Source organism: Ictalurus punctatus, chromosome 5, assembly GCF_001660625.3.
Source record: "Ictalurus punctatus breed USDA103 chromosome 5, Coco_2.0, whole genome shotgun sequence".
In the NCBI taxonomy this organism is placed as follows: Eukaryota; Metazoa; Chordata; class Actinopteri; order Siluriformes; family Ictaluridae; genus Ictalurus; species Ictalurus punctatus.
The window spans coordinates 5752793-5767868 of NC_030420.2; the positions used below are offsets into that span (position 1 = coordinate 5752793).

Below are 15076 nucleotides of genomic sequence, written 5' to 3' on the forward strand. Positions count from 1 at the left end.
TAAAGAGCTTTCATCATCTCTCTTTCTTTTTGTGTTATATCTTATAAAGGGAATGAAAGAGGGTGCATCTTTAGTCTGTGTGAAACGAGGCGTGGAATGATGGGACGAGGCACACTGTATTGTGGGTCTCTGTGGTGACCGTTAATTACCACTCGAGTGCCCACTGACATGGCACCTTTACCCCCCGCCCCCCCACACTCTCGGTACACAAGGAGAAAAACAACTTTGGTTGGCATTTAGGGCACTCTGCCATTTTGTTTTTGGAGGCTTTTAGGTTGTGTGTGTGTGTGTGTGTGTGTGTGTGTGTGTGTGTGTGTGTGTGTGTGTGTGTGTGTGTGTGTGTGTGTGTGTGTGGTTTCCTCTTGTAATGGGGTTGAAACCCTTATTGACTAGTGGAGTCTGACTGGCGCTCGAGTCTCAGCAGAGCAGCCTTTGTTAGGTTTGTTTCTTAAGACGTCATTGTCTTGTTTGTTTCGCATGGTGTGTGCCTGTGTGCGCGCCTGCATCTCGTTACACTCCGTCGTTTAGCAGCCGCTCTGATCTTGTGGGTCTTGAGCTTTATTTATTTATTTATTTATTTATTTATTTTATTTGACTCTAGTTTAAAAAGAGCTCGTTATGGTTTCCTTTGGGATACCCTGGGGGTTTGAACACACAGCCTACTGTGTAACACTGTCTACATCAGAGGAGACCGTGGCGACACACAGTACAGACTAGGATCTGACAACAGTGTTAACCTTTTTACTAGCCTGGCTCTTATCCCTTACAGGGCACTGCGCAAGAGCTCACAGTAGCACAGATTTTAGTCGTCGGACGGCCGAACAGGCCGAATCTGCGTCGAGAGAACTCTAAGGTTCAAGCACGTTAGCCAATTCTGTGTGACGTCGTTTAGTATTGAAGCATGCAAGTTAGTGTGCCACAGTGACCGAGGGCTGTGGCATTTCTCTAGCCAGCAGGTTCATTGCAATTTTTTTGCAATGTATAACATAGTAAAGTACCTTAATTTATATCAGATTTGCTGTGTGTTCTCATTTTTAATGAGGGTGTGTGTGAGAGAAAGAGAGAGGGTGTCTTTCTTTTTCTTTTTTTGAACTACTTCAAATTCAATAGAAACTTGCAAGACTGCTGTAAAATACACTGGCAGAGCCACAAGCCTTGCTCCACACCTAGGAAGGAGGTGTAGGGTAATGTTAACCAAAAGGGAAGCCTGTAGCTAAACACGCAATAGATAACGCCACAGCTAGCAGTTCCTTCCAGAGCTCGCTATCCCACACTCATAGCAGGTCGAAGGCGATAGCCGAAGCAGTCGGTTTCTTTATTTGCAAGGGCATGCACCTATAGTGCTCGAGAACATGTTGGATCGAGACACATGATGGTTACGCTGGAAGCCAGATTCTAGGATTGGTCAATATGGCAAGAATATCATATCACGATATCTAATTTGGTTAACAAACTGTCTGCAAAACAGTTGTAAAATAAACACACGCAAAAAAATTTAAACTGAGATCGATGCTACTTTAATGATTACAAAGACACAAGATTAAGCCTTTTTAAAATTATTTATTTATTTATTTATTTATTTTAATAAATGACGTCAAATCAGCGGCATCCGTTCAGTAGCATTTAATTTGTAATTATTAAAACATAAAAAAAAAAAATCACCATACCAACGATATCTCAAAAGTGTATCACTCATCATGTATCACCATATCGATTATTATATCGATATATCGCCCCAGCCCTACCAAATACACGACGCTGTACGAACGCTTTAATGAAACGTGCATCCTCATGAGCAAACATAATGAATGTAGTTCCAATTGTAAGACAAAATAAGGACAATGAAGAAATGTTTTTAAAATTGTTGAGTCAAACCTACCATGCATCAGTGCATGGGCAGTTTAACTCAAGTGAATCTTACTGGATTGAATCGTATCGGCGCTGAACCGAATCATAACGGATCAGAAGTGAATCGGAGTGTATCAAATCATTACTTGTTTAATGAGTTTAAAAAAAATCTATTTCTGTTTTATTGTACAGAGATGTGTGTCTGAAAAGAGGGCGATTCACGGCCCTGATCATTTATCCCACTAATTATTAGTTCTGTTAGTTCTTAGCAAGACTCACAAGGTGCCGGGAAGCAAGTAGCTACACTTACAGCATCACGTTTCCCCTTAAAAAAAAATCTATGAACCGTCTGGTGTTATGTTCAAAATGATGGAGTATGTTGGCCAATAGGTTAACGTACAAGCGAACAAGAAACGATCGTGAACGCCATCAGCAGCCGACCCCGTCGCTTCTCCGTATGTCCTGAGCGACCGATTTTGTCCAGTTTTGCCTTGTTTGATCGTTTTCTTTTGCAGTAACGAGACTGACTCTCTTGTGTGTGATTTGCGTTTCTCTTCAGGTGAACCCCGGCAGTAAAGCCGAGAAGGCCTCTCTCCAACCCGGCGACGTAATCATGGAAATAAATGGAGAAAACACCGGTGACATGCTGAACGTAGAGGCACAAAACAAAATCAAGAACTCCACAACACGACTGCAGCTGCTAGTGGAGAGGTAACGCGCATACTGCTGTATATACTCGCACGCCCGAGAGCATTCAGAACAGGTGGAAGTGCTCTTTCAAGAACGTTTCTAGATAGTGTTGCCAACACCTATCCCGATTTTGCGTGTGCTCCCCGTGCTGCGGGGGTTTCCTCCGGGTACTCCGGTTTCCTCCCCCAGTCCAAAGACATGCATGGTAGGCTGATTGGCGTGTCCAAAGTGTCTGTAGTGTGTGAATGGGTGTGTGAATGTGTATGTGATTGTGCCCTGTGATGGATCGGCACTCTGTCCAGGGTGTACCCCGCCCTGTGCCTCCTGGGATAGGCTCCAGGTTTCCCCGTGACCCTGAAAGGATAAGCGGTATAGAAGATGGATGGATGGATGGATGCTACACATCCCGTTTTTTTTTTTTGTTTGTTTGTTTGTTTGTTTTTTTTCTCCCCCCCGCATCTCTCCTTTTCTCCCGGCGTCATCTGCTGTTGCATGTTTTTCTTTCTTCCTCTGTCTTTGTGTTTGTGCAGCCTACCTCTAAATTTTCTCTAGAACTCCTTTATAGTTCTGTACCTTTCCTTCCCCGCTTATTTGCATCAGTTATCTATTTTTGTTCCATTATATAGTAGTACTAGGATGATCATGCACAGTCGAGTACTCTCACATAATACATGCGTCATGCTGTTTAAAGGCTTATTTTCCAACAATTCAAGTTCATTAACGAAACCTAAATCATTAAAAAATTTAGTGAGCTTGGGCAGCGTTTTTAAAGACCGTTTCCAATCGCAGATGTGTGTGGGGTTTTTTAAAATTTTATTTACTTATTTATTTTAATAGAAATCGCAAAACCGTGGTCATGTTTCCAATAACGGTCGCACCTTTAAGCAGGTCAAGCCCGAACGTTGATCCGAATCTACATTCCTGAAGCTGAGCGTCACCGGTCACGTTGGCATTGGGGTGGGAACGTCTTGTTTAGAGACTTTACAGATGACCGTTGTTTTGCAGTCAGAGGCAGGAGCACTGGAGCCTTTTATTCGATGCCAAGGCTATAGCAAGGACTTATTAATAGTTTATTAGATTTGGCTACGAAAATGTGCCGTGATGTGTGGAAACTGGTCAAATTGAAGGAGGGGGAGCGTAAATAGAGAATTATGCTGTTAAGTTGCTGTTTAACGACAAAACTAGTTCTTTTCCGTACTCTCCGTGTCATGTTCTGGTGATTCACCGCATCCTGAAGGGACTGACGGTTAAGAATTTCATCTTTTCATTTCCCAATCGTGCCCAACATCCAGATGTTTCTCTCTTCCTGACTTTTCTCTTCCGATTTTATCTTCAGGAACCAATACCTTAAGAAAAGACAGGACAATTAGCACATCACCACTTCATGTTTAAGGAGAGTAGGGGACGGTTTAACAATATTGTCAGTCGGGAACTGAGACGGAATAGTAATGTGTGCGGTAAACTTTTTTTCTTTTTTTTTTTCTTTTTTCCCCTCATGGCCGAAATTCTCTCCGTTAATTTGCCACTCATATTTTTAGGTCAAAGCTCTCTCTCTCTCTCAGCCAACAAGTGAAAGTGCCGTTTTCGGACCAATTTCTCCGGGGCGTCCCTAATAAAACTGATTTACCGATGTAGAGGACATGCTTGCGTAATGTTAGCCAAGTTGGACATTTGATCCGTTTTGTTTCACAGTGAATAAACTCCCAACATTTATTTGCAGTGACAGAAAGCGAGCGCGCCTCACGAGTTCGGTAAAACGCATGCGAGATGCTTCCCAGGTGGTGTTAGTCACAGTAACGCTGTCGAGTTCAAACACCTGCGCAAATCATTTCAGATCGCTCGATTGGCTGATCTCCCATTCTATCTGGGAGAAAAAGACTGCTGTTTTATTTTTGCACGATTACTCACTGGAGTAGCGTACGCCACTGTTAAACCGAGGAGCTCTTATGGAAAACGTAAAGGTCGGCAGGTCTGGCGATACGATACGATACGAGTAAGCATTTTTTTCTTCAGCTATGTTGTCTGTCGAGCGATCGATCTGTAAAAAGGACCACAATTCCCACCCTACTAGGAGTGTTTCCATATATGAGTGATGAGAGTATGAATGATTGCTGTTCATGTCACACCTATGTTCAGACATTTTGACTTGTGCTTTTGTTTTCTTTTCTTAATACTGTTCTGGTATTGCCTACAGTATATTTGTTTATTTTTCACCCAGTTTAGTCACCTCCCAACACCCTGTTTTTGTAGGCCTCTCCCCTATGGCATGCCTGTTCCACCTTCCAGGAAAGCCTGAACATGCTTTTGCAAAAAAGTTATGTGAGGCATCCCTGTGAACCAGCTTCATGGTGTTTGAATGAGAACACTAATCACTGCACATACACAGAGTTTTCGTGCATACGGACCCCTGCCCTACCGTTCCTCCGCCCAGGAACGAGAACAATCGGAGGACCTCCTGGTCTCTAGAGCTCTTTGACACTTTTATAGAGCCGTCCCTTTACTTTGTTTGTTTTCCTTTTTTCGCATTGAACTTGTATGTGAAGTACACACACTGGCCTTTCTCCTGGTATTCAAAACCGTATGCCCACGTCGACATTCCTTACGTATCTGTACAAAAGCACCCGTCTATTGTGACTGCGAAAAGCTGAAGGGGGTGTATAAACACACCCGTGCACTCCCTGCAAGTGGATTTTTCCGTGCTGACCTCATGTCTCTGTCCAGTCCAGAAACAACACTGTGTGGACAGTTGCACTCCGGTGCAGTATGTGTGAGCCTCACTGGCCGGCTCTGTTGCTTTGCCGGTGCTACCTTCTCAAGTGCGTAACAGTATTAACAGTAACTTTCACGTCTTCCCGCTGACTGAAGATGAGAGAGGTGTGATGTTCTTGAACAGTTCTTCAACGGTCCTCTATGTTCACGTGATTTTTAAGGTCAGCTCGGCCATTCAATCAGTCGTTCAATACCCACTCTTATCACACCGTAAGAACTTGGCAATTTTATCAAAAGTGTCACTAAAGCGTCCCTGGCTAAGCGTTTATTCGGAAATAATTGCGTTCCTGATGAGAGAACTTTACGGAGGATTTCTTCGCTATGGGAAAGGGTTTTCTTTCTGAATTCGGCAGTCACTCCGACACATCGGAGCCCTCTACTCATCTGATCCATTTGTTTATCCTCTGGTGTATGTTTTATCAAGCTAGTACGAGGATGTTTGTTTAAATGTAAAAGCTGCAATTAATGCTAAAAATGCTTTCCGAGTCACTCTAGGAGTTTAAAATGCTCTTTTTGTGAAAGCAACCCCCTGTTGTTGTTGTTGTTGTTGTTGTTGTTGTTGTTGTTTGAATGGCTTTAAAAGCCTTTAAAACTCTTTACTAAAACCGTCGCTCCCCTAAAACGTTCCGCCTCGTTCGTGTGGCCTTTTTATTTTGTCGAGACATCCGTCCTCAGCTACACGAGGCGTTTCCATCACCTCACATACCCAGTGTGGAAAGTTAAGGGCTTTCAGCCAAGGTCTTTTTTTTATTTATTTATTTTTTTTTTATGTGAGCACTCGTCAGTCAGGTCATTTCCAACAATACATGATTGATTAAACAACAAAACGGCAAGCGCCAAAAACGACACCCGACGCCGTTACAGATTCTTGGCGTGCATGATGAATGCCGTTGAATACGTCACATTGAAAGTGGTCTAATCTCACCTGTTTCAGCAGCTGGACTTTGTAAAGTGCACCGTCGGTAAGCGGCGACCGGCCAGTCCGGTCCGTGAAGTGAGTATTAATGGAGCCTGTCCACAGAGGCAGCTGCTTCTGAGCCTGCCGCTTTGATGTTTCAATGCAAAGCATGTGCTTCTTACTCTCGCGCTCATTCCTGCTCTATCTGTTTCACGCTCTCGCGTCTTCTCCGATGCTCCCATGCTCGGTTCCCCCTCGCTGTTCATTTGTGAGACAGGTCTGAAACGCAGTGCGTTTGCATGCTTTGGGGCGACAGTATATGTGTACTTGCTGACTGTAAATGTGGTCTTCATCTCCCAGAGGAATTTTTCTAGTCATCGGTTATACATGCTCTGATTTTGACCGTTTTGTGAGTTAGGTAATATAACCATGTCTTTATGATTATCGCAAAGCTAGTCCCAGTGTCTGCCCTGTGGTTGTGTTTGGGTACAAGCTTCTGAATCTTGAAGACTGTAATCAGCGTCATTTAAAAAAAAAAAAGAAAGTTTGATTTTAAAAACTATTAGTGGCAAGTAAACGTGGTGAAGTCATTAGCAATCAGTGAAATGTCCTGTTCCAGCGAACGCAGCCGTGAGTCGCGGCGAAAAGTACCAGACGCGCGCTCAAGAATAACTGCGGCTCGACTGTCTAATGGCACAGAACACGTTCGCTCGTTAGCTCGCATCTCTGTTGTCACAGCTGGCTCTCAGTTTCAGATTTTCCCCAGACCTTTCGAAGATCGCTGATGTCATACAGCAGAGGGCCATGGTAATCCTAACACTGACAACCTCGGAGTCAAGTGAAAAGGGCAGCTCGAGTTTGAAGCCCTGCATTTATTAATTTATTTATTCCATAATGGTCCAATTTGAATATCAGGCTGACTATTGGACCTGTCGTCTAATCTGATCTTTTTATCATCACCGGACTATACGAGTAAAGCTGGGTTCACGCTGTATGGTTTTTCAGCCCAATTTTGCTGTCAGAAATCGCACATGGTAAAAGAATTCTTTTTAGAATGTATAACGTGGTAGTGCTCGGATGAACGCGGCCAAGTAGGAGGACCTTTTTTATAAGATCGCACAAAACTCGTGCAGAACGAATACAGTAGTAAAAGAAACCATAGGCATAAGGACCGAGCAGAAGTGTATTGGTATTACTTCAAGCTTACTTTGAAGAACGTTCGTGTGCGCGTGCCCATCTTCTGTCCAGTTGCGCTGATCGATGTAAGCAGAAGTCATTTTCACTGGCCTATCATTAGTCTGTCTTCTAGACAGTCCATGTTCGTCACATATTCTGACACGGAGAACACATTATCGCACGGTCCGTTTATAGAATTTGGCAGGTGTTGACTTTTAAAAGTCAAATCGATCAAACTTGGACGAAATATCCGATTTAAGCCGGAGAAATCTGAAATCGGCGTGGATTCACTGGGAATTGTCTGCTGTGAACGCGAATGTTCAGACCGATCCCTGAGACATTTATTTGACACCGATCTGTAGGTTATGGGTTTATTTTGTTGATTTTCGGCAGCGTGGTTTGTCTTGCATTGTTGACCTGACCCGTTCAAACTCTTTTGAGCATTCCATGTGTGATTTCCAAGCACATGGTGAGCATTAGCTTGTTGTCCTGCGCTAAATCACGGAGCAGGTTTTAAAGCGATGTGCTATTTGAGAAACATCTGAATTTATGGCTGCGCTACCTTCTGGTGCATCCCTGTTGCGCAGGAACTCTGGCCCTGACCCGTCATTACTGGTCATCCATCTGCTAAAGTTCAGAAGTCAAAGGTTAAAGGCTAATGAAGATAATGAGTGCAGTAATTATGTAAGGTTATGGACTTATCTTGGAGGCATCATAACGTGCATTGTTTAGTAACGGGCAAGAGTTGGACTGGTCAGTTCGAGTGCTTGCTCTTCAGAAATCCTTGCGCAAGTGGGTTTTGTCGCTCTTGGTTGCATTTTTATTGAACAGTATAGCTATACAAACCCACAACCGCACACCAAGCATGTCTTTTGTAGGCTTAAATACTAAAGCCTTTACCTGGTAGTGATGCAGTTTATCTTCAGCAAAGGCCAGTCAATGGGGTCAGGGGCCGTTTAACAAATAGACAGGCTTGCTCTTAATTTTGTTAGCTGGATATGTCGGGTCATGTCTCACAGGTCTCATTAGTTTGCAGATTAGATAGTTGGAGTGATCAAGCACTGTCGAGCACACAGGAAACCATCTGCAACACCATGCAATTCAATCAGAATTCACTCTTCTGAGTAAACATGGCCGAAAAGGTTCTTCAGATCCAGAGAAGAACCCTTCTTAGGAGTCATAAAGAGCTGTTTAGGCCATGATTTAACAGTTTGATGTTTCCCCCCTTAAAGTTCAATTAAAATGTTTTTTTAGTGGCTTCTTTTTTTTTTTCTTCTTCTTTCTCCCCAGTTCTCTGTAGCACCTTTTTGAAAACCCAAAACACAAATGGTTCCTCTAGATCACATCACTCTAAAGAGCGCTTTTTCCTCAGGTTTATTTTTACTATGTTGCATCCATTGTATGGATCCCTGGCTGGCTCCGTGTTCTGGAACATTCTCAATTTCTCAGCTTCAACCAAGAAGTGTATCAATAGAAACCAAACCTTGCTTTGCACTGTGCTAATTTCTAAGTATGTTCTAATGTACAGAGATGATTTTTATTTATTTTAATCTCAACCCATCCATCCTTCCGTTTCCTATCCCGCTTATCCTACACAGGGCTGCGGGTAGCACGGAGCCTATCCCAGGGGGCTCGGGGAACAAGGCAGGGGATACCCTGGATGGCGTGCCAACCCATCGCAGGGCAAAATCACACGCTATAGACCTTTTGGAAATGCCAATCGGCCTACAGCACATGTCTTTGGACTCCGGGAGGAAACCGGAGTACTCCGCTCATACACAGTGCGGGGGTGGGTTTCTAAACCCCAACCCTGGAGGCATGAGGCAAATGTGCTAACCACTAAGCCACCGTGCCTCCCTACCTCATGACCAAAAACATAATTTATAACCGTTAATGAGTCACATCTAGCTAAACAAAAAAAATAAGTAATTTGATTCTGAGGTTTCCACATCCACAGCTGCACCTCAAGCCACATCAGCCAGAGAATGACTGAAGGTGGAGGTTTCACTGGAAGCAGGAGGAGTTTGTGTTTGAAACTGAGGTGGTTTTAACCGTCAGGAGTATTGTATGGTTTGATTTAAGGTTCAAGGTTTGACTTTTTCAGAAGCGCTGCTGTGAAACGTCTCATTAAAAGTGGCATGATTTGGAGAGAGACCTCCATTCCTCAACCCCCATTACAGTCTCTGGCAGCCTGAAATGCTCTCGATGAAGTGTCTATATTTCAGAGGCACTTAAAATAGACGCCTAATGTTGGAAAAACTCTCAGGTTGAGTCCAAAACGTATTTTTCCACGATCACCTGGAAAATAGGTTGCAGCTACTGTTTCTCGAACTACTCTCGGTCTTCAGCTAAAATGTATTTTTCTGCCTGTTTTACTCGTCGTTCCTCTTCCTTGAGTAATATTTGGCTAGCTGTTGAAAATGCATGTTTCATGGGCTTTTATGTTGCTGTATCTCGTTAACATGCAAGTCTGCAAGTATCGTGATGTATTTTTGCCGTATCGCGCAAATCTACAGTAAACGCGCTCAGCCTCTGAATGGCAAATGGAGACCTGGGGTTCACCAAAAATCGCTCCAGGTCTGCTGGATGCTGAATCGTGCCCTTGTGTAGCATACTTTCCCTGTGAAATAAAAAAAAAAAAAAAAAAAAAAAAGGGCTTTTTGTGCTGTAGAAGCCCAGCGATTAATTTTAAGGCAAGTAAACATTTGCAGACACACACCTCAGTGTTGTGTCGATGGCTAAGAGAAGCCCGTGTTGTCTTTCAACATGTCCGACTCAATTAACTTATTTTCAGTTCATCGACCTTTTCCACATGCTGTTAAATACCACTTTCTTTGTGGGTCATTTGCAGCCTGAGAGGTCAGACAGATAATTAACCACTCTCGCGTTGCTTCAGAAAAGCATCATGGAAAGTCTCTGGAGCCTATTGTTTGGGCTTGTGGTCACTCAGTAGCTAGTTATGGAAAGATATGTTGGATGACACTGAACGTCAGTAATAGCGAGGCATTTTTAAGAATGTTCACGTGTCCTTTCGAGCGCATAACTCCTCGTCATCTTTCTCTCTTACAGGCCAGCCCCTTCGAGTCCAGGTCAAACCAACGGGATCAGTTCCACAGAGCAACTGGTGGGCCGTTTCAAGGTCAGTGTCCAAGGAGATCCACTGGCTGCTCTTTTGTGATTTGACAATCTTTTTTTTTTTTTTTTTTTTTCTTTTTCCTACAGTCAAAATAAACTCTAAATTTAGAAAACGAGCAAATGAAACGTTTTGAAGTCTTGCGTATCCAAGCCGCATTCCGTTTTATTGTAACGTCTGTCTCGGATCGCGTCCTTGTGTAAAAGCTATTTAGGAATGGCTGGTTTGGCGATCAGGAGTCTAAAGTGCAGGGTTTAGACGGCCTGTCGTGTTATTTGTGGACGAGCGTAGACACGAGGCAGAAGAACCGAGGCCTAGGGTTTGTCCTGTAAACCCACACTGGCCGTGTACCTTAACAGAAAAAAATATTTTGCAATGCCATTCTTCTTTCTTTTCATTTCATTCATTAATATATAGGCAGTGTTTGTCCTAATAATAGTTGAATATCGAATATATCACCGAGTCTTTTCTGTCTTCAATATATTCTTCTATTCATTCACTGACCTTATGAAAGAGCTGAGATAGATGCATCTTGGATTAAAAAAAACAACTTTTTTGGCTGCCCCTCAAAGGTTTGTTTCAGGGGATATCATTATGAATTCTGATTAGATTTTTGCTGAACACAAGAAAAGGTCTGCTTCCCATTAAGGAAGGAAGACGGACCACTGCCTGCTGCGCTGTGACTTATAGACTGTCAGGATGAACTCTGATGAAACGTAGTAATATGAGATTAACCTTTTTTTTTTTTCTTTTTTTCGGGTTCCTCTGTGTATTGTCCAAGGAACCTGAGAACGAAAGAAAGCTGATAATGTCATAAATCGTCAGCAGGTGTTCCTCTCTGTGTAACAGAACGAGGACAGCGAGCACCAAGGAAGGAAAGGAATGCACTATTAATACATTAGACCTATTCATGTTTTACGAGCGATGGCTCGCATTATGTTGTAAGGAGTAAACATCATACATCGAAGGCTATACAAATCCAAACTCGAGCTGCATCAAGATCCACGCCGACTCGTTTACTCTTGAATCGACTCATGAGGGGTTGTGAGATTCCTACACCTTTAGCGTTGACCCAGTTCTCTATTCGTTTCTGTAGGAAACCCTGCATGTGAGGGATGAGAACCAGAACTACAGAGAGTACTCCATCTCCAGCCCCAAATCTTTCTCTCCAGGCCCATACTCTCCAGAGCCACCCTCCAGCCCTGAACGTAAGGGGGACAGGATCATGCCCACCACGAAGAGGTAGAAGCACGACACACTGCCGCTATTCATATAGCCGTACACTTACCTGAACGATTCAAATAAGAAGGATATTGTGGTCATGGGTATCAGGAAGCATGCTAACTATATACTCTTGTTGTGAATTCGTTTTTGCTTGAGCCACCGAATTTCCGAGCAACCAACTATACGGTTTCCTGCTAATTTACTTCCCTGTCAGTTTTAGCCATTTCTGAGTTTCTCTCCTTGTAAGATTAATATCCCAGGAATCTGGAACGCAGCCACACGTTCCTCGGTCAAATATGCTGCCGATACAGTATGTCTATGATTAATGCTTCATAACTGTAATTACCTAAATGAGTTGTGAGCTGTATAAACAGAACGTTTTGTTTCAGTAACAGAGCAGGCTTAGTTCGGAAGATATGCTCCTAGTCACACAGAGCCTGTTCTCTCAATTGGCGCACAATTTCCACCCCCCCAAAGTTAATTTTAGTCACTGTTGAGAAGAGATGGCGTTAAGAGATTAAATATACTAAACGTGTTTATTCTAGCCATAGCGAAATGGAAATTGTACTTAAAGCAGTTATGCAGCTGTATGACTAAACCTAGACTGCTAGTTTTCAGGTCTAGTTTTCAGTTCAGTTAAAGTGTTCTTTAGAGTATCGTTTCTCCAAACCTTTTGCAGCCAGGGACTCTTTCAGCTGTAAAAATTAATTCCACGGACCCCTTGTTGAATGTAGAACATAATCCAGCTATTCAAATATTACGATTTTTTTTTTTTTTCTTCTCAAATGCACACAATAATATTTTGACTCTTTTTAATCAGAGCTTTTTATTCATGAGCTTGAACAAACTGACGGGGCACGTTATGTCCACATCGACATTATTATTTATAGACCGACTTGTTTTTGAGCTACGGTTTTCCGTCCTGACCAAAACCTCAGTAATAAATACAATAATACTGATAATGTTGGGTTGTGATTACGACCAGTGCAACAACAACAAAAAACAACATTGTGGACAACCTGGCAATATCCAGAAAGTGTATAAAGCGCTCACTTCTGGAAAGTCTTATTCTTGACTGTTATAATGGGCCGTTTAGGGGGGGGAAGGCCCCCCAAAATCACCCCTAATCCCCGACTGTGTAGACGGCATATGTCACGAAGAGGATGCCATTAGTGAATGAGAATCCAGCAGCGGAAGCAGTCGCGAAAACATGTTGCTGCACAGTCAGGTGCCCTCAGTGGGTACCAAATGATGGTGCACGGTTATTGACAATAATTGAGATAAATGAGATTGCATCTGGCACTAATCTGCGTGTGTTAGGCCTTGGATACTTCATGCCAAAAATAAAAGCCCCCTACTCACCATGCCCTCAGTTTTGAAAAGACCCCCAAACCACCACCACCACTACCATACACACAGTACTACTTTTGGTATCCTATAACGAATACTGTATCAGTTGAGCTTCAGAGGGACTTGGGCACATTCCACATCTCATTCCTTGTGAGTGAGACAGGTTCGACGTGATTTACTGAGGGATTAGAGTAATAAGATCTGGATAATTCCGACGTAGTTCAGTTCCAGCAGCGGGAGCTCGAACAGTCTGGGCTGAAAATTGCAGCAAGAGCTGTGACGCCCATCAGCCACCTCGAATGTTATCCCAACATCTTTACCTCGACAATTTCACACTCATTCACACGTCCAGGTTTCACCATCCGTCACGTGATATATATATATATATATATATATATATATATATATATATATATATATATATATATTATATATATATATATATATATATATATATATATAAATATAAAAATACTGTTACGGGTGTCATGGACGTGTAGGTTCTCGTCGTTCAGATGCCGGACAACAAATCCAGTACGTATGAAAAATCTTCTTAGACATGTAGCAGTTCTGCCTGACTGATCTTTCTTTTCCAGTCATGTCCTTTTTTTTGTTCAACTGTTGTTGTCCTGAATATCAACCCAACATACTGTCACTTCAGCTCCAGTTTTCCTTAAAGGGGAATTATGTTAAACAGCAGGTTTTAAACTGTCATTCTTTTCACTTTTAGCCCAGTGTTCCACTCCTGGACTCCTGAAGAGAAAATCACCAGTAACCGACTGTCCAGGCCACTTTCCCAGGTAGGGAAACTACATCTACATGCCTGTGCTAGTGTGGACTAAAGCCAAGCCACTACACAGTTGGCCTTTTGCTTTTGCCAGAACATGTACAAACGATCCCTTTAAGACGAGTTCATGTGTTCATGACCGTGATGGACGAGTCACAAATCCACTAGCTAGCCGCTATACCTAGTATATATGCTGTAGTTTGAGCATCGAGGTGCGTCACACCGTATTTAAACAAACATGCCAAATAAAAACTTAATAGCAAGTCGGGTTTTCTCGTTCTCTGCCTTCTGTACGATGGAAGAAAGAAAGAAAAAACGCAGAGGACCGTTAGACTACTGAGCCGAATTGTCCACCAAGTCGCTATGAATAATAAATGAACAGCCCAGACATGTAATCATTTTGTAACCCAGGCTACTGATTTGTCCACTCCTACCTGATCGTTATCTGCATGTGACCTCATGCGATTGAGTTTTTAAATAGCGTTCATAAATAATCTTGCTGCCTCATGAAAGCCAGGGCTTTGGAAAGTATGAATGTTGAGAGAATCTAAAGACAAACTTCATCCGTTTATGATGTTACCCTGCTCGACGGGGTGGTACGTCTATAAACTTTAGGAGAGCTCATTTCATCAGACCGGCAAGCTGGAAATTGTTAGTTCAAAAGATCACCGTGCGGAAGAGGGCGATTAGACGAAGGGAAAGAATGAATTTGATCCGCTTAGTGGCTCCTCCAAAATGCATCATGGGGATTTAATATTTAACCGTTAGTCGAGTAAGGCTAACGAGCTCCTTAGTACGTTACACGCTAGAAGAGAGAAGGATAAATGTTCAGCGACGGACGACAGGGAGAGAATATTGTGCTCCTTCTGTTAAAATGGAGTGGATTATGTGGTGGGAAAATTCATCGAGATATGCGAGCTATGCCTCATCAGCCTGACTCCCACAGAAGTCTGCTCAAGACAGCTGACAGAACAGGAAAAAACAAGCAGAGCCCTTTGATGGCTGATAGCATTCCAGTCATGTTCTGAATGCTGTGGACGTTGGATAAACATACACTCTGTGACACGGCTTATTAAACTCGGTGACGTCTCGGTTCCCCTGGCAGAAGCAGTAAGACCCTTACAGTGTTGTCGGTTTTGAGTGGTCATGGGAGGATTCCAAATCAGTTCCCTTGCACTGGGCGTGTGTGTGCGCGCGTGCA

General features: G+C 43.0%; 1 protein-coding gene across 4 annotated transcripts in view; it reads left to right on the forward strand.

The window, feature by feature from the left end:
• The window catches only part of pdlim2 (PDZ and LIM domain 2 (mystique)), a 61947-nt gene that overhangs the window by 18567 nt on the left and 28304 nt on the right, over positions 1–15076 (forward strand). For all 4 annotated transcript variants that reach the window (XM_017468448.2, XM_053680130.1, XM_017468450.3 and 1 more), the window contains 4 exons: positions 2408–2559; positions 10451–10520; positions 11611–11756; positions 13819–13888. In XM_017468448.2, the coding sequence (XP_017323937.1) occupies positions 2408–2559; positions 10451–10520; positions 11611–11756; positions 13819–13888 (438 nt within the window). The remainder of the gene's footprint in view (positions 1–2407; positions 2560–10450; positions 10521–11610; positions 11757–13818; positions 13889–15076) is intronic.